Genomic DNA, 21314 nt, shown 5'->3' with positions numbered 1-21314 from the left:
ATTTCACTTCTTTAAGGCTGTTTCCTTACCTATAAAATGGGGATATTTGTGCCACCTACCAGATATAATTGTTGTGATAAAAATGCTTAAAATGTGAGTTATTACACACATACATAGATATGTGAACCCCAACCATCCAAACAAAGAATACAAATATAAATACAAATACATATGTAACCACGAATACATACACAGAAACATAAGTATAAATGCTTGGGTCTTATTCCATTTCTGAGCCTCAATTTCCTTACCTAGAAAATGGAAATGATATCTGCAGCTCTATTCATTAGATGAAAGAATATATGTTAAGTGCTTTATTTGCTATGTATATGTCAGCTATTATTGTGGTTTTCAAAGTTTCCCCCATCCTGGTCCTTTTCTTTTGGGGGAGCCAATGTTATTCCTCAAATGTGGTACCCAGCACTGAACTGAACTTCAGATGGGGTCTGACCTGGGCACAGCTGAAATATGGCTTTTCTTGTTCTCTCCATCTACCTCGAAGACTAATTAGCTTAGATCCTGTGGGCCTGGGAACATACTGCATTGGCTTCCCCATCCACATATCTACCTTCCCCCAATGTGGCTAAGCCTTTGGAAGGTGTTCTGGTCCACTAAGCAGTTTCCACTCTCACTGGGACCCCAGAGACTATAATTAAATGCTCCTTTCTCAGAAGCCCTCAAAAGGAAGTGGGAAAATTCATCTGACACAGAGGTTTCAACCTCATAGAATATTAGGGCTGGAATGGTCCTTAGAGATAATTTGCTTTCAACTCATTTTTACAGATAAGGGAACTGAGACCTAGGGTAATAAACTGATTTGTCCAAGATCTTGCTACCCAAAAAGGGCATAATAATTGGGAGTTCCTGGCAGGAAGGAAGATATGTCCATTCTCTAGGCAAAGTGTCCCCAGAGATAATTAGATTTTGGTCAGAACTTCAAAGCTGAGTAAAGAGAATTGGGAGGTCATAATTCAAGTATCCTGTACCTGAATCATACTCATGTAGACTTCAATTCTGTTATGAATACCACATTTTAAGAGGAACATAGATAGCTTCCTCCAAAGGAAGAAGACCAGATGTTAGAAGTTTTTGAAACTGAAACCATGTCAGACGATTATAAAAATAATATTCATCTGATCCTCACTTCAGCTTGGAAGGTAGGTGTTCCAGGCATTATTGTCTCCATTTTATAGATTAGGACTCTGAATTTAAGAGAAATTAAGTAACTTGTCCAGAGTCACACAACTAGCAATGGTCAGTGGCTATATTTGAACTCCTATTTCTTGAAACTCCAAAGCTTTTGCCCACTTTCCACCATATCACACTGCTCCTGACATGTAAGAACCAGATAATAGTGATAGGAATGTTTAACCTGGGGAAGAACCAACTTAGAAGGGGCATGATAGCTTTATTTAAGTATCTGAAGGTTGGTCATTTGGAAAAGGGATTGGACATACTTTGCTTGGTCCCAGGGAGCTGAACTCTGAGCAGCTGGGGAGCTTTAGAGTTAGTAACAGGGAGGCAGAAGAGCTACTTCCTGGTATTAGAGCTGCCCATCAATGAATCAGGCAGTCTAAAAAATCATGGTTTCCAAATAGAATGTCTCTGGGTAGAATAGTGACACTCTAGAACCTCTAGAAGCAACTGCAAACTCCTTGGTTCAGTTTGTAAAACCCTTCACTATTTCCCCCAACACTGTGATTCCTTTTCATGAACTCTGTACTTCAGTGACACCAACTTTCTGGTTTTTCCTCTCACATTGTCACTCCATTTCTCATCTCCATGCCTTTGCCCCAGCTTTGCTCCATGCCTGGAATATACTCTTTCTTCAAGTCTTAGAATTCCTTACTTCCTTCAAAACTCAGATCACACGTTGATATCTACATGAATCCTTTCTCAATCCTCCCAATTTTTGGTACTCTTCCCCCTTTAAATTACCTTATATTCATTTAGTATATATAGCCACTAATTATTTATGTACATGTCATTTCTCCTGATAGAATGTAAGCTCCTCGAAGGAATTATTTCATTTTTGTCTATGTGAACCTGATGCCTAGCGTGTACTAGGTGCTTCATGAATGTTTGTTGAATGAATGATATTGTAGAGGGGTCTTACTCTTCATGGAGAGAGAGGGTGGGCAGGGTGACATCCAAGGTAACTTACAGCTCTAGGTTTTAGAAAAGAGAAAAGGCAATTTCTTAAATTTATAATCTCCCAGACCCCGGTGTAATGATCACAACAGACCTCTTTTGCTAAGCCATTCTTGCTGCTCTCAGTGAACCTGCAGCCAGTTATTTTCCTCTCTGGTTCACATTTTATAGAGCTAGAGGCATCCATCTCTTTCCCTTACAAGCATACTCTGGTCATCCAAAGGGGCAAAGAAGCCTCTATACCAACTCCTTACTTGAAAAGTTCCCAAGTTTCTTTATTCTCTACTAAACTCCCAGTTGCTGAAAACAGATCAACACAACAAACACTTATTAAATGCTTACTGTGGGGGAGTGGGGGTGGTATTGAAATAGAAAATATTTATATATGGCCCTTGCCCTCAAAAAGCTTACAGTCTAGGTCATAGATTCATAAAAAGAAGGGACTTTAAAGGTCATGGAATCTTACCTCTTCATTTTTTAAAGACAGAGAAGCTGAAGTTAAATGACTGACTGAAGGTCACATAGCTAATAAGTAGTGGAGACTGGATTCAAACCCAGCTCATTGTGGAGACCTTTGAATGCCAAGCAGAGCATATTTGTAGAAATTCTATAGAAAGGATGTCTGAATGGTCTAGATGTTCTGGAATAGCAGAAAGAGCACTAGATTTGCAATTAGAAGATCTAACTTCAAATCTAAGCTCTGCTACTTGCATGTAGTTGTGTGACTTCAGACAAGTTGCCAAACCTTTTTTGGGGGGTGTTATTTTCCTTATCTATAAAATAAAGGGATTGGCATCAAATGCTGGGCTCCAGAGCAACACCCTTGAGTGTCAACTGAACCAGATTAACGTGTAATTGGGAAATATTTAATGAAATAAATAAAAGTACAATAGAACATAGAGAATGTTAAAATATGATTCTCTTAGTCAATATGCAGCCTGTGTAATGAGTAACTAATCTTTGCCCTTGTAAGTGAATATAATCTCAGATCCAAAAGCCCCTCCTTCTCTCCATTTCCTCTTCTTCCCAAGCTCCTCTGCTCTGACCCCAACTGTCCATCCTGTCACTCAACTCACTCTATCAACATTCCAAACCTCTTCAGCTCACTCTGCCCTTACACCTACAGGGATTCTTCTGGTCCCCATTTCTTTTTAAGTTTGATATTAATCAACTAGATGATCAATACAATCTCTTCTGACTCCAAATCAATGGTCTTATGAGCCAATCAACAAATTTTGTCAAGCACCTACTATGTGTCAGGCCCTATGCTTAGTGTTAAAGATACAAAAATGAGAGAGAAATAATTCCCGTTCTGAAGGACTTTACTTTCTAAGGGGTGGGAGTGGCAACAAGAAAATATATATAGAATATATACAAAACCCCTAATATATTCTATATTTCTATTATTCTAACACTAGGTATGAGTGCCAGATCCTTGTTGAGGGAGGCAAATCCTGGACTTGGTGGGTAGACAATGTTTTCCCAGAGGAGAATTTGGGTTGCTTCATTATTGATTGAGGGCAGAACCAAAATTCCTATTCTTATTCTGGAAAAGCTGTATGACTAAGTAGGAAATATGTATGACCACCTAGTGGTAATTCTCCATGTCCCTGAAGTACTCCTGGTGACTTTGAAGAGGTAAAGATCAAAGCTGTCTACATTCAGATGGCTGGGGGAAATGTAGGAAGGCTCCCTGGAGGAGGAGCATTTTAAATTAACCTTTAAGGATAGGGAGAACTTCATTGTGTGTCAGTTTGAGGACATTCTAGGTACAGAGGAAAAGACTTCTGAGGAAAGGCAAGAAGATGGGAGAGCAGGATACATGTCTGACTGGAGTGAAGAGGGCATGGACCTTTTGTCCTCATACCCCATTCTTCTTTTCCTAAATCCTTCAGCATATGGTATCCCAGTCAGATAGTTCCTAGTGAGTTCAGCTACATCTATCTATCTTTAGCATCCTGTTCCCTTTTCCCAAGTATCACCTCCTTTCCTTTCCCTTCTATGCTTTTCTGGAATTAGAATTCCTGTTTTAATTTATTCATAAAGGAAGTATTTGGAAGTCATGAAGAATACTGTGCTCAGTTCTAGTAAACACATTTTACTTGTGGAAACCCTTTTTAATTTAATGAAAATTTTGAGTTCTAAATTTTCTCCCTCCCTCAAATGGCAAGCAATTTGATACAGGTTATCAGGAACCACATTTTAGAAGAGGCATTAACAAACTGGCATATCCAGGAGGCAGAAATGTTCTAGTAAACATTTAGCAATTGGTTTTCTAAAAATGTATACACAATAGACTTTTAAGTGATCTGCATTATTAACATTTTATTCATTACTTTATTGGAACTGGAAATCAACAAAACTCTAAATTAAGCACTGATTTGTTGTGTTTTTATGATTTCTAAAGTGTAAATGTTTAAACTGAAATTTTAACATCAGGGCTTATTCTTTTTTAAAATATATCTTAGTTTTGTTAATTACATGTAAAAACAGTTTTTAATATCCTTTATTTAAAATTTTGAGTTCCAAATTCCCTCCCTCTATACCTACCTTTTTCCTTCATTAAGAAAGCAAACAATTTTATATAGATTGTATATGTTCAGTAATGCAAAACATTTTCAAATTAGTCATTTTATGAAAGAAAATATAGACAAAAAAGTAAAAACTATGGCATGCTTCAGTCTATAACAGTGATGGTGAACATTTTAGAGATGGAGTGCCACATCTCCCCCACCCCCACCCCCAGAGTCCAAGTGCTGCGACCCTCCCCCCTACCAAGTGCTGGGCATGCCCCCCTCCTCATACAGGGGATGGAGAAAGCACTCCCATTGGGCTGCTGGGAAGAGGATCAGGTAAAGTGAAGAATGTCCTTAGTGAGTGTAGAGAGGAGTGGCCTAGGTGCTCTGCTCTCTTCCAGTAATGCCACCTGTGAGCTGACCACCTTACTCACTGTGCACTCCCATTGGTTCGCAGGTGAAGTGAAAAAATGTCACCAGGCATGATGGAGAGGGGTAAGGGAACACATCTGCCTGAGGCCCTCTGCCTTTCTAATAACAAACTCTTGTGGGGTGGGGTGCCCATGTGCCCCATAGAGAGTGCTCTGAGTGTCATATTTGGCACCCATGTCATAGTTTGCTATTACTGATCTATAATATCAGGTTCTTTCAAATCAAGTTTGAACTAATTCCAGTAGACTCCTGAAGGTGAGAGACCTGGAGATCATGTAATATGAAGAGAAACTGGTAAAATTTACTGTAGAAAATATAAATTGGGGAAAGAATACTAGCTGTCTTTAAAATATGAAGGGTAATCATATAGAAGAAGAATCTGCTTGGATCCAGAGTGAACAGTAGGAATGAGGGCAGCTGGGTGACTCAGTGGATAAACACCAGGCTTAGAGACAGGAGGTCCTGGGTTCAAATTTAGCCTCAGGCACTTCTTAGCAAGGCATGTCATTTAGCCCCAGTTGCCTACCCTTTACTGTTCATCTGCTTTGGAACCAATACTTAGTATTGACTCTGAGACAAAAGGTCCAAGGGTTTAAAAAATAGAACTTAGAGTGGTGGATAGAAGAGGCAAAGAAGCAGATTTAATGGCTAACTGCAAGGGCTATTCAATAATGGAATGTACTCTCTCGGTATTCAGGAGGTTCCCCTTCACCTGAGGTATTGAGAAGAAGGATAATAGCCATTTGTCAGGAATGCTAGCAGTCATTCCTGTTTAGCGATGGATTAGGCTAGGCAATCTTGGAGGTCTCTTTTACTCTGAGATCATAGGATTCCATCATTCTGTGATGGATGTCAAGAAAACCAGGAACAGCACCTTTTCCTTACCCAGCATCCCATCAAATTAACCGACTGTTTGAGCTGGTTTTGTATTTTTCAGTTTGAGCAACGCCTTCTCTTACATTAGTTTTGTTGCCCTCGAGTCCAAGGCAGCTGTTGCTTTCAAAGGCAGCCTTTCTGAAGAACACGCTATGTACTGAGGCCAGATAAAGAATAGATTCTGGTTCTGGGCTACAAACTTGTCCTTCAAATACTCAGACAATGAACATGATCCCCAAACCAAAGACGGGGAGATAATGACTCTTAAGGAGCTGAGCACTTGGAAGAGGGAGTCAGATGGAAGACTCAGTAATACCCTTTTCATTTAATTCTCCAGCTTTGCCTCCTGAGAGTCATCAGGCAAACTCTTTTAATTCTCAGGAAAATGGCATATCAGAGGAAAAATCTTTGAAGAGAAAGGGTCAGAAGATACCCAAAGAGCCACAGCCCTTGGCTTCTGAAATGCTTCCCACATGTTTTGTGAGTGTTTTTGCTTTTGCTACCTGAAAATCCAGGGTCTATTCAGTAATTTATGTGAAAAAAAAAGATTGGTGAGGGGGTGTTAGTAGACTAAAAGTTCGATGTGGCAACAGCAGGGATTTGCTGGAGTCAGCTCAAATGGTAGGAAAGAACCAACTGTTAGATTTTCAATAAAAGCATTTTCTTTTTTTAAAAACCTTTTCCTTCTATCTTAGAATCAGTGCTAAATATCAGTTTCAAGGCAGAAGAATGGTAAGGGCTAGGCGATTAGAGTTAAGTGACTTGCTCTAGGAAGTATCTGAAAGCAGATTTGAACCCAGGACCTCTCAACTCCAGGTGTGGTACCCTATTTTTGGTGCCACCTTGATGCCTCCCAGTGTAAGCATTTTTACCTCAGGAATCAGCAAAGGCTACAGATCAGAACTAGATTTATTGTTTTGTTGATTGTTTAGAATTAAAAAAGTGATGGGGAAAATATTAATAATGTGGACTGAACTTTAACATGTGTTGGAGAGCTAGTTGTTTAACATTTGCCTGCACATTCCTGCTCTACAGTGAGCCAAGAGCTCCTTCTTTCCTTCTCCCCACCAAATTAGGCTACATTAATAAAAGCAGAAGGATCCAAATGAGGGAGGTGATGATCCCACTGTTTTCTGCTCTAGTCAGACCCCTCTCCCCAATCTGGACTATTGACCTTGTTTCTGGACATCATATTTTAGGGAGGACATTGATAAATGGGATCATGTCCAAAGAGGATGACAGAGTGCTGGAGAACATGCCATATGTAGATCAGCTGAAGGGAAAGAGGATATTTGGCCTAGAGAAGAGCAGACTTTCAGTGGAAGTAGAAAAAGCACCATGTAGTGGGGAGAACCTTGGACGTGAAGTCAGGAGACCTGTATTCAAGAACCAGTTCTGCTGCCCACCAGCTTTGTGGCCTTGGACAAGTCACAGAGCTTTGCTGTTTCCTCCTCTGTAAAGTCCAGAGGGGTTGGCTGGATGGTCTTGGAGTTCCCTGCCAGCTCTAAGGACCTAGGCACTATTGTTCAAGTGTTCGAAGGACTCTCATGAGAAAGAAGAATTAGATTTGCTTGGCTAAGTCACAGAAGGTGAAACTAGGACCAGTGAGGAAAGTTTGTGGTTCAACACATTTTAGCTTTTTAAAAGTAGAACTTGGCTGTCGTGATAAAGTATCAATTCTCCATCTTTGGAGATAGTCAGGTTCAGGCTGGATGACCTTTTGTGGAATTGCAGAGGGGATTCCTATCTAAGAAACGTGCTGGACCAGGTGATATTTGTGGTTCTTTTCAAATCTAGTATTCTTTTATCTGTACAAAAATAAACTGCTTTAAAAATACCCCAATGTCATCTTTCTTTCTGAAATTCTCCTTGTCCTTTAGGGGTCCAATTCACAGTTAGCACCCTGGAGTGAGTACTTTGGTTTATTTTTTCAAACTGAGCCACAATCCTATTCTGTTCTGAGTGTTCGCCTAGCTGAGGCTTGGTCTGGCCCACATAGCCCCACATGAGCATCGACTGCTATTGTGACCTTCCTCTCTCTCAAGGATGGTGGTGGTGGGTTGGGTAGACAAAGGAATACTCATGACTCTTGTTTATATAGTATTCTAATGTTTAAAAGGGGAAAACTGATGCCCAGAGAAGTTAAGCTATTTAATCTTTGTCGCACAGCTTAAAGGAGCCAGGGGCAGGATTCAAACTCAGGGCTTTGCTGGCTGCAAGTCCACAATAGGTGTTACTATTAAGGGGCTCTCTAAATGAATAAGAGTATCAACATGAATACAAAATTCATTGTTGTGTGGATGTTTCAGTCATGTCCTCATGCCCCAATTTGGGCTTTTCTTGGCAAAGATACCATAATGGTTTGCTGTTTCCTTCTCTCACTCATTTTGTAGATGGGGAAACTGAGGCAAACAGCATCAAGTGACTTGCCCAAGATCACACAGCCAGTAAGTGTCTAAGGCTGGATTTGTGATCAGGTCTTCCTGACTTTAGACCCAGAGCTCTATTCATTGTGCTACTTAACTGGCTGAATTAAAAATTACTCATTACCTAAAAAGAAATAGTTCACACCACTCCTCCTTTCCCCATCCCTGCCCAATTCATCAGAAGCCTCATTCTTCACAGTCAGTTGCCTCTGGGTTTGGCCAGAACTGTGTTAGAGGCAAAAGAAGATGCAAGTGGATAGGGCTTCAAGGGGGAATTTTTTCTTATTTCAAGCCTAACTTTGCTTTTCTCTAAGATTCTGTTTCTGCCCTTTCAACAAAAGAAGTCTAACTTCTCTTCCAAATAACAGGCCTTAAAATATTTAAAGACAATCCTCATTACCCCCCCCCCAAGCATTCTCCTCTCTGGGCTAGGGTACCTAGTTCCTTCTAATGATCTTTTTTTTCCTTAAAAATGCCTTTAATGGGCCCCATTTTATTTGTTTGTTTTTTGCCAGTTTAAAAACACTATTTTAAAATATCTTATTTTCACAATTACATGTAATAACAATTTTCAACATACCTTTTCCAAATTTAAACGATCCAAATTGTTTCCCTCCCTCTCCCTCTCATCCCCCCTCCATCCTGGAGATGGGAAGCAATTTGAGCTGAATTATATATGTATTATCCTACAAAACTTGCTTCCACATTGTTCATTCTTTGCCAATTTTGAGAGAGGGTTAATAGTACAATGTTGCTCTCAAGTGGGTTACTTCAGTTAATCAGTCAGCCCTATGAATGATAGATGGTCTAGCCAGATCATAGACTAGATGTCAAAGCTGGAAGGTCATGTAGTTTTACCCTTTCATTTTACAAGTGAGGAAACTGAGGTCTAGATAGAGTCACTCAGCTTAAGTCTCTTAATTTGTTTTGCTTTAGCTTTCCCGGACCTGAATGACTGCCTCTATTCTTTTTTTGAAAACCTTTATTTTCTGTCTCAGTAACAACTCTAGGACTGAAAGGCAAAAGCTAGGCAATGGGAGTTAAGTGACTTGCCCAGAGTCATATAGCTAAGAAATGTCCCTTCTAATGATCTTAACATGATCTGAGGCTCCTCACCATTCTGCTTGCCCTTCAGAGATCAATGTACTTTAACTGTGGTGCCTAGAACTGAGTATAATATTGCAGGGCAGACTACTACTGAAATATAACCTCCCTCTTGGATGCTACTTCTAATAATGTTCTATTTAGTCTTCAAAGATCTCGATAGCTATTGTGGCTGCCATTCAATATTGACAAACCACTTTTTTTGACCAGTTGATTTTTTGAACCTGTGTGTAAAATTTTGCATTTATCTTCATTATATTTCTTCTTATATTTGACTCATTAGTCAGTGCTCTAGACAAAGGTGTCAAATATGCCATGGGTGGGCTATAGGTAGCCAGCAATACTCCCCACTGTGGCAGAAATCAGATTAAATTATGATTAGAACAAAATACATAAAAATACAATACAACATAGATAATATATTTTGAACCAAATCATTCTGCTGATAAAGGAATCCTTGTATATGGATTAGTGTTCCTAGTTTCTATTTGATTTTGAGACCACTATCTAGGCAACTGTCTAGTTTCAGAGAAGGTACTAACCTACAGTGGTAGAGGGCATTTCATCACCTGGAATTTTTCAAAACCAATCATAGACTCAGTGCCTGTCCCTATCCCTTCCATTAGTCCCACCTGTCAATCTTTTTAGGTGATATTAACTTCTCTTCCCAGCTACCTGTCATTCCTAGTTACTCTCTCCTTCCCCCAATTATCTTGTGTTTACTTATCACTGTATATTTTGTGTTTCTTCAGTAGAATTTAAGTTCCTTGAGGGCAGAAATTGTTTGTCTTTTGTCACTGTATCTCTAATACCTAGCATAGTACTTCAAATATTTTTTGTTGCTCAATTGATTCAGTCATATTTGATTCTTCATGACCCAGTGGGCCATGTTTATGAGGTCTTCTTGGCAAAGATATTGGACTGGTTTGCCATTTCCTTCTCCAGTGGGTTAAGGCAAACAGAGATTGATTGATTTACCTAGGATCTCACAGGTAGTAAATGTCTTAGATCAGACTTGAACTCAGGTCTGATCAGGTCTGAACCCACCAAGAAATGTAGCTGCCCCACTTCAAAATATTAGGTACCTAATAAATGCTTGTTGAATTCAACTGCCCACAACCCTGCCAATAGAGAGCCAGCTCACTCCAGCCCCTATGATTATTCCTCTGCCATGCTGAAGCCACCAGGAACTGAGAGCCCACTACTCTATTTTATTCTACCCCAGATCTGGACCTGGTTCCATCTTAGAAGCAACCACAAGACCAAAGCCTCATGGCAATTCAGAATAGGCAATAAAATAAGACAAACAGCCCAGAGGAATTGGAAGTGAGCAATATCCTGCATCTGGAGAACATTAGTGCTGAGAGGAACCTCAGAGTTTCACCTAGTCCAGCTCATATCTAGCAGTAATGCCTCCCACACCATCCCTGAAAAGAGGACATGTAGCCTCTGTTGAAGGCCTCCAGTGATTTTCTAATTCCAATTCTGGATGGTGCTAATGGTTAAGAAGTTTTTCCTTAGAAGAAGCTGAACTTCAACTCTTCCACTTTCTTTAATCCCTTCTATTTCTTTCTCCTTCAGCCCTACAGAACAAACTTAATCTCTCTCCCTCTTCAAATCTGATCCCAGTCATCATGTCCCCCAACCCCCAAATCTTTTCTTTCCTATTACTAATGTTGTCATCTTCTTTAATTAATCACCATTATACATAGTTTCAAGTCTCCTCACCATCCTGGTCACTGGTTTGGTTCAGAACCAAACAAGATACATCAAATGTGGTCTGACCAAATCAGAGGATGGTTGAACTGTTGGTTATTTCTCTCATTCCTTTCTTTTGCAGCATTTGATTGATTTTATCATACTGTTCAATTTCAAAAGGACTTGATAGTTATTAAGTCGTAGGCACTGGGCTTGGTGATGGGGATACAGTGACCAAAATGAAAGTTTCTATCTTCAGGGATTTTATATTATACTTCAGAGAAACAATGTGGACACATAAGTAAATACCAAAATATACAAATATAATTCTGGGAGAAGAGACTCAGGGAAGGTCACATGGAGGAGCTTGCTCTTGAGCCAAGCCTTGATTAAACTAGAGATTCTAAGAGGAAAGGGAAGAGGGACATGACAGGAGGGAGAGACCATGGAAAGGCACAAAGGTGGGAAATGGAATGAAACAGAATAACAAGAAGGTCAATTTGGCTGGGATTTAGAATATTTGAAAAGGAATATGGTGAACTCAGCCTAGGTTGAGCTAGATTTTGGAGGCACATAGTAGGTGCTTAATAGATGCTAGGTGAATGACCAACTGAAAGACTATAGATGCCGTACAAAAGAGTTTACATTTGACTCTAGGGGCAAGAGTGAGCCTCCGGAACTTCTTGAATAGGGGAGTGGCAATAGTTCGACTTGTACTTTAGGAGTATCAATTTGGCAGCTGTGGAGAGGATGAGTTGCAGAAGGGAGGGACCGACTGCTGGCCCTTATTGAGCACGAAGCCCCAAATCCTCATTCTGCTGATGGGGACACTGAGCCTCAGCTAGAGGAAGTGGTTGGCCAAGGTCACACAGTGAATTTAGTGACAGCCGGCACCAGAAACCAGGTCTCCTGATTACCCAGTACAGGGCTTTCTTTCTCTTAGAGGCACCACACTGTCTCTGATCATTAGTAAATGGGTGTCGGATGCTGGTGGATCACAGCCATACTAATTACAATGAGATTTAATAATAAGGTGTCTCCAGGCTGCTCATTATCAGCGGGCGCGCCTTGTCTTGTAGCTCCCCAGCCCCCCACAATCCCTTTTCCCTCCTCTTTCCCAGCCCCCCCTCCCCCCGTACTTGACTCAGACCTCCTCCCAGCGGCTGGCCGCATCACCCACATCCTCCTCTGGCGGCAGCTCAGTTTTATAAATAGCCCTGGAGCGTGTGACTGGGAGCGGCCGTGGGGAGGGGCCGCCGAATCTGGCAATAGCCCTGCCAGGACAGGACTCGGAGCTTCTCTCCTGGCATCACCCATTCAAGCTAGCTCTGTGGTCATAGGCCAGGAGCAGCGAACTTATTAGCGATGAATGCGGCCACCCATAATGCCCCGTGGCTGCTTTCCCAGGCCTGTGGAAGGCATAGGAAGTCAATTGCCCTCAGTAAATGGAAGGAGGCAGGGTCACAGAATGTAAAAGAGAAGGGAAGCCATAAGTATGTGGACCCTAGTTTGCAGTTTGAGAAATTGTTTTAGATATGCCTAGGTCATTGGATCTTAGAAGTTTTGTGTTTTATTTTTAATTTTTTTTAACCTGGAAGAACAGGTAAAGATTATCTTCCAGTTTAAACCTCTTATTTTACAGATGAAGAAACTGAGGTCCAAAGGAGCTGTCGTGACTATTTTGTTGACCTCTAGCACTGAGACCCCATGCCTCTTCCTGAACCCTAATTCCCTTGTTTCTTTTTCCTGCAGCTTGCTGAGCCCCTATCCTCTCTCTGAGTCTAATTCCCCTCCCTCGGCGTCTATCGCTCTAGTTGAGACTCCAGTCTTTTCACCGAATCTATGTGCAATCTTTATCACTGTCACCGAGACTCTGCCCCCTCCTTTATCTTACATCTATCTATCCCATAGATCAGGGTTGTCTCCCCTGAACAAAGGTAGGGGAAAATTCTCCTTACTTTCCTGAGGATGAAACAATTCTAATTAGTCTCTTGAGAACAGGGTTTTACATTGATTGTGTCTTTATATCTTCGGTACCTAACAAAGCACCTTAAGTATACTAGGTACTTAATAAATATTTCTCAAATTGAATTTGTAGTAGAATTGATGATGTTAAAAGACTACCACAAATGCACAATATTTTCTTGCCTCCATGGTACCTTACCATACATTTAAAAATAAATTTCAATTTTTTATATCACCAGAATTACTCCCAGTATCCTTTCTCTTCCTGATCCCAGAAAGGCATCTCATATAAGGAAGGAAGGAAATAATTTATTAAGTACCTACTATGTAACAGTCACTATGCTAAACCCTTTACAAATAATATCTCAATTAGGCTCCTGCTATTACCACTCCTATTTTGTAATTGAGGAAACTGAGGCAAACAGAAGTTAAGTGACTTGCTCTGGATTACATAGCAGTGTCTAAGACTGGATTTGAATCTGCCTGACTTCTTGATTTCAGGCTCAATATTCTATCCATTACTCCACCTAAATGCCACGTGATAAACCACGTTTTTGAAGAAAAAGAGGCACAGTAGGAAAAGCTAGGAACTCACTTATCTCCATTTTGTTAATGAGGCCCAGAGGGAATAAATTATTTGCCCAAGGTTATGCAATGAAGTAGTAGCAGAAAGAATTTAAACCTTCTGACTTAGAGTCTCAGGCTCTGTACCTAATAGAAATGAGGACTATTGCCTGCGTTCAGGATGTCTGTTGGTGCTCAGAGCCAGAAATCACGTTTCCATTTCTTGCACCTGGGCTCAGAAAAGGCTTCCAATGCTGGACCCTACTCTTGGGGCTGCCAACTCCCTTAGGCTCTTGGAAAGAGGAAGCAGCAGGATTAAGGAGCTGTCCCTTATTCAGTGCTGAAGGCAGTTTTCTTTGCCCTAGGTGCATTCCCTCTCTCTAGGGCTTCTAGTTTCTTCCTTTCCTTTCCTCATATCTCTCTCTCCCTTTTCTCACCATCCTCCTGTTTTGCTCTTTTCTCTTTATTGTTTCACCCTGCATCTGATCTTCTCTCTGTCTCTGTCTGTCTGTCTTTCTGTTTGTTTCTCCTTTCTCTCTCATACTTCCTGTCTTCCTCCATTCCTTTTTGCCCATTTCCCTCTGTTCCTACCTATTGATTCACCTTACATTTCACTGTTTCTTCTATTTTCTGTAACCATGTCTTTTCCCTCTCCTTTCTCATCTCGTTCTTTCATAGACTACTTTCATTTCTCCTTCTATGAGAATTTGGGTGATTAGAAAAGATCCCTTTTCTCCATCCCACACACCTGATATGAAAGACAAGTTAAGCCATTACTCCCCAAGGACAAAGGGCTGTTCTCAATGAATCTAACTGACATCTGATTAACCAAAGTCTAACTCCAGGAGCCTAATTTCATCATCTCTTTTCTGGCCTCTTCCTTCCCTCCCCCAACCTTTTCTCTTTTCTCACAGACTCTCTGAGTAGCTTCCTAGTTTTTAATGTCTTCAGAAATACATCCATTTCCCTCTCCATCTTGCTGTTCCTAGCAGTGGTAAGGGAGCCCCCAGAAGAGCCTGGACATTTTCCAGGAATGAGTGCATTAGCTCAGTAAGGGCTCCTATTAAACTCCATTCTCCAGCCACTGATGGGAAAGGCTTGAGGAGTTAGTAGAAGTTAGGAAGTGAGGTGAGGGAATGGGATGCTTGCTTTTGTCAGAAAGGGGCCTCTGGCCAAATCTTTAGGGCTAAAGGTTCAAAATGTAGAGTCCTGAGTAGGATAAGAACACTTTCCTTTTCCTCCTCCCCAAGACAACCCACTACTTTGAGAAAAAGGATAAATAGTGGAGGTATTTTTATCAGCGACAGTGCTTTGTTAAACTTCATTGGTAGGAAGCTCCACTGAAGACAAAATGGGTCAAATCTTCCTTCTTCCCTTAGGTTATTGACATTTTTATCTGAGCTTTCCACCCTTCATCACATATCTTTTGCATCCTCACATGCATGCCCTGATTTTTTTTTCAGGTTTAAGGCTCATAAGATGTTTCTGTCAGTTCTTTCTTGTCTTGTTCTGTTTAAAGTTTAGTTGGGTCTCAAAGGATGGCTGGAGAGCTTCACTAGAGGGAAAGTTTAGGGTAGGGTATAAGGGGTGGTGGGAGGAGACTATCTGGGCCCAGGACTGAGGGTCCCCTTTTTCCTTATCTCTCCTGCTTTCAGCTTATGTTTATCTGCCTTTTAATAACACTCTTCATTTTCCCCTCTTTCCCTCTCCCCTCTCTCCTACTCATCTCTCCCTCTCACATATTTCCTTGTCTTTATCCCTTTCCCATCTCTCTTCATTTCTCCTCCCATCTCTTCTCAACACTCCTCTTCCACATCTTCTCTCTCCTTCTCCCACCTCTTTCTCTCTCATTTCTCCCCTTACCATCTTTTCTCTCCTATCCTTGTCTTTTCTCATTTCTGCTCATCTCTCCCTTTACTTGCCTTTTCATCACCATTTCTCTCCTTGTCATTTCATCTATATGACTTTCCTTCTCCCCATCTTTCCCTACCTTCTCCTCTCCCTCCTCCCTCTGTCTCTTTCTACAGTCAAAAAAGCCAAGTTTGATGGTGCTCAAGGTAAGTGTCCTCCCTTGTCCTTTGTTATGATAGAGTTGGATTTGGATGGGGAAGATTTAGGGATAGAAGGTGGGATAGAAGGAGAGAAGTGGCTTGTCTCTTCTCTAACCCTCCCCAAATCCTTTGTAACAAAATAGTGTCTCACCAGAGCAAACACATAGATTCTCTACTGGGGAGGAGGGGGTTGGCTTGAGGAGAACATGTGTACTTCTTTTCCTTAGACCAGAATGAAGTTGTAGGAAGACTGGTTTTGGTTCAGTATTAGGCAAAAATACTAATAAAGTTTATCCAAAAGTGAAATAATCTGCTTTGACTTAAACTTAATTTCCTGCTACTGGAGACCTTCAAGTAGAGGTTGGTTGACTGCTCTTCTGGAATTTAGGACCAGGTGCCCAACTCTAAGTCTATGATACTACAAGAGGCCAGACCCTTGGACAATAGACTCTGGTCCTAGTAACTGAATTGAGATTGTTTAAAAGTGTTGAGTGTATGGGCCTGAAGATTGCCTAGGTCCCTAGTGCTTTCCATACCCCCTAAACCTATTTAGGGTGGTTTAGGGGGTCTTAATGTCGACCAACGGGGACTCAAAGAGACCCAGTGGCCTCAATCCCAACAACCTTTTCACTCTGCCTGCTATCTTTTCCCTCAGAAAAATTCAATACCTACGTGACCCTGAAGGTGCAGAATGTTAAGAGCACCACCATCGCGGTGCGGGGGAACCTGCCATGCTGGGAGCAGGATTTCATGTTGTGAGTATCTGTGGCACCTCTGTAGACACCCTTGCCTATCTATTCAGGGCCAGCAGCTGTGAAGGGCTGAGGAAGCTGACTCAGAGCACAGGATTGAGTGATAATAATAATTACTCATATGTACATAGTACTTTACAGACCATTTTTCAGGTTACAAAGCTTTTCCTCATCCATCCTCTCATTTGGGCCTCAAATACACTGAGGGTGAGAACTCTTAATCTGCATTTAATGAGTGGGCAAACTGAAATTCACATAAGCAAAATGACTTGTCCAAGGTCACCAAAGGACTTAGTAGTTGAACTGGGACTCACACTTAGGTTGGCCAGCTCTAGGTCCATTGATCTTTTCACTGTGCCACATTATTCAGCTACTTGGACCATATTTTTAAGTCTGAAAAGAAATCTGCCAAGCAAGAAGATGGGCCAGTATTCAAACTCAGTCACAAAGGTTTTCCCCTACTTCCTGACAGACAGCACCTCAATAGGCTTATTCTCTATTCTACTTCCTACTGCCTTCTGTCTGCCTTGTTGTTAAGGTACCACATTTCCCCAGATCTCCTGGCCTTGGTGTGGACAATTTTCTTTCTTTCTCCATCTTAGTTCATCCAAGATCAGAGCTGGTTGGATTGTGGTTTTGCTTTGTTTTTCCACCATGAGTGCCCTTCTCCTGACTCACTAAAGTATCTTTGATCAAATAATTTTCTTTCTCAAAGCCTTAGTTTCTTTACCTATTGACTGGAGATAGAGTTGGACTTGATAGCCTTTAAGTCTCCTTCTAGTTCCCAATCCTATTATTTTGCTAGTCACTAAAGGGAAAATACATATCACACCAAATCAAGAATTCAAAACTGGTAAGTCAGAGAATGAAGGCTTGAGACATGAAAATCTCAGTCCACAATTCATAATTCAATTAGGCTCATTAGCTTGTTCTCTAAGTTCCTTCAAGATATAGTTCCACCAAGTGATTCCCAGAGGTCCTTGGAAATAAATCCACTCCCCTTTTCATCTCTAGAATTGGGTTCAATGTTTGTTATTGGCTGTCAGCCCCAACCCAGGTCTCTTGAATTCCAGCCCAGCACTCTTTCCAACATGCCATGACCCTCTCACAGTAAGCCTTTGCTGTTATCTGGATGCTGGGCAGAGCTGGCTTGAGTCCAGGGCCCAGGATCCAAGGAGGGAGAGAGGCCAACAAGAGCCCTGGATGACACAGAAAAGCTGTAGGGGACAAGAAGAATGGTCACTAGGAAACCTCTCACTAGCTACATTCTGGTGGGGCAGGGTGGGGAGGGTGTAGGATAGAATGAAGTACAACAACAAATTCACAAATTTTATTTACGATCTATTAATAGTATAGAGATGACCTTTCAGCACTTGGGTCTGGGGAAAATTCAACGTTTATAGTTTTAAGGCCAAGACCCTACTTTTTGGAATTCATAGTATGGTATAGGGTGAAAAAACAAACAGTGATAATTTTCTAATGAAATGTTGCATGATACACCTAATAGAGAGGGGGGAAACAAAGGAATAGATACAAGCCAAAGAAGAAAATCATAAACTAAGGGGATCAGGGAAAACTTCTTGGAGGAGGGAGGGGGAGAGATAGAGATAGATAGATGAGAGAGAGAGAGAGAGAGAGAGAGAGAGAGAGAGAGAGAGAGAGAGAGAGAGAGAGATTTCAGGCATAAGAAACAGAATAAGCAAATCGAGTTTCATTCAATTCAACCAACATTTATTAAGTAAATGAATGACTGAATGACAAAGCATGAATATAGTGCTTACTATGTGCCAAGTACCATAGATACAAATAGGAAAGAGGCAGTCCTTGCTCTCAAGGACCTCATTCTCTAATTGGAGGTAAAGAGGGGAGGAGAGTTAAAGGGCATTCAATGATAAGACTTAGAGGTCATCCATCTTACCTAAGAGATTGTTTTTATTTCAGCCAAATGGTATAAGCAACCATGTCTGTGGAATGGAACCTGGAAGGACTTTACTTCTCACTCCTGGGAGGAGGGAGTGTGGATTCTGAGTTCTTTCTTCCTTTGGTGGGAATGAGAAGTGTCAGCATAATGATACAATAATAATTATAATAACTATAATTTATAACATTTTACAGTTTGTAAAGCACTTTACATGTAAGCTCAGTCAGTCAACATGACCACCCTTTAGGGTAGGTGATATTATACTTATTGTACAGATGCAGAAACTGAGACTGAGAGCCAAGTAACTTGCCTAGGGTCACACAGCTAGTTAGTGTCTAACATTGGATTTGAACTCAACTCTTGACTCCAGGTCCAACATTTTGTCCATTGTATTACCTGGTAGCCTCTGTGCCTGTCTTCCAGGATGAGGGAGGGGACAAAATTGTGGGACAAGAAGAATACTCCAAAGTACTTGCTTTGCCAAACTCTCTAGTACCCTACTGGGCTATGGGAGGCTTAGGTTGAAAAGGAGAAAGGAGAAAGATAGCTGCTTAACTGAATGATTTCTAAGATTCCCTCCAGCTCTAAATAATAATAATAATAATAACAACAACAAAATCTAGCATTTATTTGGTATTTTAAGATTTGAATAAATTGAATATATACTCTACAGTGTTATGATATATTATTATTATATTATATGTACACACAATTTTGTGTATTTCTACATATGGTAAAGAGAAGATTATAGCACACATGAAAAATTTTTGTGTATTATATATATACAATTTTGTATGTATTATATGAACATATATGTGTGTGTGTGTGTGTGTGTGTGTGTACACCCATAGTTAAATAACTTGTACAAACTCAGATCTTTCTGACTCTAGACCCAGGCCATGGATTTATGAATAAATGCTCTCCTTCTTTCCTCCTACCTCTTCTGCAGTGAAATTAATCGCCTGGACCTTGGCCTGACAGTGGAAGTTTGGAATAAAGGGCTCATCTGGGACACCATGGTGGGCACAGTATGGATCCCCCTACGGACCATTCGCCAGTCTAATGAGGTGAGCACAAGGGATGGTGGATGGACAGAGGCAAAGAGCGAGGCACTACTGTTAAAAATGAATATATGTTCAAAAGTGGGGAAGGAGACAGGACAGTAGTAGGAAGGAGTGATTAAAGATGATGCTGGCAGGTTTGGGGCTCCCCAACAAAGCTTCCTAAAGGATATATCCTAGAGCTGGAGATAGTTCTTGACTCATCTTTCATATTGAATTCTCCCCTCTTCCCAACATAGACCAGGAAAGGGGGAGTATATTTATTGTTCTTTGATTGATGTAGCTATATAAACTTTGACTCAAAAAACTGATGCATAAAATTAAATATCTAGAAAAAGGGACTGACTAACATAGTTCACAATGGAGAAGTGCCATGAGGTTTAGAATGAGCATGCGCTGAGGGAAAAAGTAGGTTCCTGCCACCTCATGCTCCTATACTCTTCCAGGAAGATTTTTCCTCAGCACTGGTTTTAATCTTTTGATTTTCTTTGCTCTCCCCCAACCTTCTTCCTCTAACCACTTCTGGATTTGTTGGGGTTTCCCTTTCTCAGGAGGGCCCTGGTGAATGGCTCACCTTGGACTCTCAAGTCATTATGACAGACAATGAGATCTGTGGTACCAAGGATCCCACCTTCCATCGAATTCTTCTGGATACCCGCTTTGAACTGCCCTTGGGTAAGTGCTATAGGCTGAACTTAGAACCTACCTGTCAAAGGAAAATTCCTAGAGTTTTCCTCAAATTCTACTCTGCCCCTTTTTTCTTTACTTTGAGACTTACTAGGATTTGACTCATGGCTAGCATTTTATATCAAGGAAATATATTAGGGGCAGCTGGGTAGAGTCAGGCCTAGAGACAGGAGGTCCTAGGTTCGAATCCGGATTCAGATACTTCCTAGCTATGTGACCATGGGCAAGTCACTTAGCCCCCATTGTGTAGCCCGTCTCACTCTTCTGCCTTGGAACCAGTACAGAGTATTGATTCTAAGATGGAAGGTAAGGGTTTTTATAAAAAATTTGAAAAAATTTAAAAGAAAGAAAAAGGAAACATATTGCTATGTGGACATCTGTGAACCAAAATGCAGAAATTATAAGGAGGGCATTTGGTTGCAAATTAATAGAATGAGAACGGATGTAATATTATTACAAGAGCATATTACAGACTGCTTGGCCAGAAGAAAGAAATGGATGATGATTTCTAGAAGCAGATCACAAGGAGGAATTATATAACTGTGATGAGTGACTTTGACAAAGCAGGTGCTAAAAGTTCCTTGCTAAAAAGTTGAATAGCTGAAAATAGTCATGTGGACCTGATTCTAACCAATAAGGAAGAATTGGAAGCCAAAGTAGAACTTGGGAGAATCTTAAAATTTGTGGTAGATGAAGGAGGGCATTGTCTAGTATGCTTCCTAGACTTTGAAAGGACAGATTTTAGAATTCGGAGAAAAGATGTTATTGTAAGATGCTACAGGGGAAGTCAGCTCAAGAACGATGAAATGTTTGTTTTCAAAAAAGAAATTCTGATCATATTAAAGCAAATGCTGCTAATAAGGAAGAAAAGAACAAACTGCCTTGAGACCAGTGTGACTACACTAGATGTTCATCTACCAACTTAGATTTAAAAGTTACCCAAAGAAGAAGAAAGCAAGGGCAAGTCATAGAGAATGAGTACAAAGCATATCATGGAGGATAAGGGTGGTGTTAGCTATGCTCAATGTCAGCATGAGCTAAGACTGGTGATGAATGTGACAGTGAAGGCATTCATTGTTCTCTGCTCTCATCAAACTGTGCTATTCTGAG

General features: G+C 40.9%; 1 protein-coding gene across 1 annotated transcript in view; it reads left to right on the top strand.

Moving 5' to 3' along the window:
* The window catches only part of UNC13A (unc-13 homolog A), a 95015-nt gene that overhangs the window by 2532 nt on the left and 71169 nt on the right, over positions 1 to 21314 (top strand). Inside the window, exons 2-5 of the mRNA XM_056822383.1 lie at positions 15760 to 15789; positions 16439 to 16538; positions 19406 to 19523; positions 20069 to 20192. Coding sequence (XP_056678361.1) covers positions 15760 to 15789; positions 16439 to 16538; positions 19406 to 19523; positions 20069 to 20192 — 372 coding nt within the window. The remainder of the gene's footprint in view (positions 1 to 15759; positions 15790 to 16438; positions 16539 to 19405; positions 19524 to 20068; positions 20193 to 21314) is intronic.

Source organism: Monodelphis domestica, chromosome 3 (assembly GCF_027887165.1).
Source record: "Monodelphis domestica isolate mMonDom1 chromosome 3, mMonDom1.pri, whole genome shotgun sequence".
Lineage (NCBI taxonomy): Eukaryota > Metazoa > Chordata > Mammalia > Didelphimorphia > Didelphidae > Monodelphis > Monodelphis domestica.
Note: the sequence above shows the minus strand (reverse complement) of the source record. Positions and strands in the feature narration are given on the sequence as shown.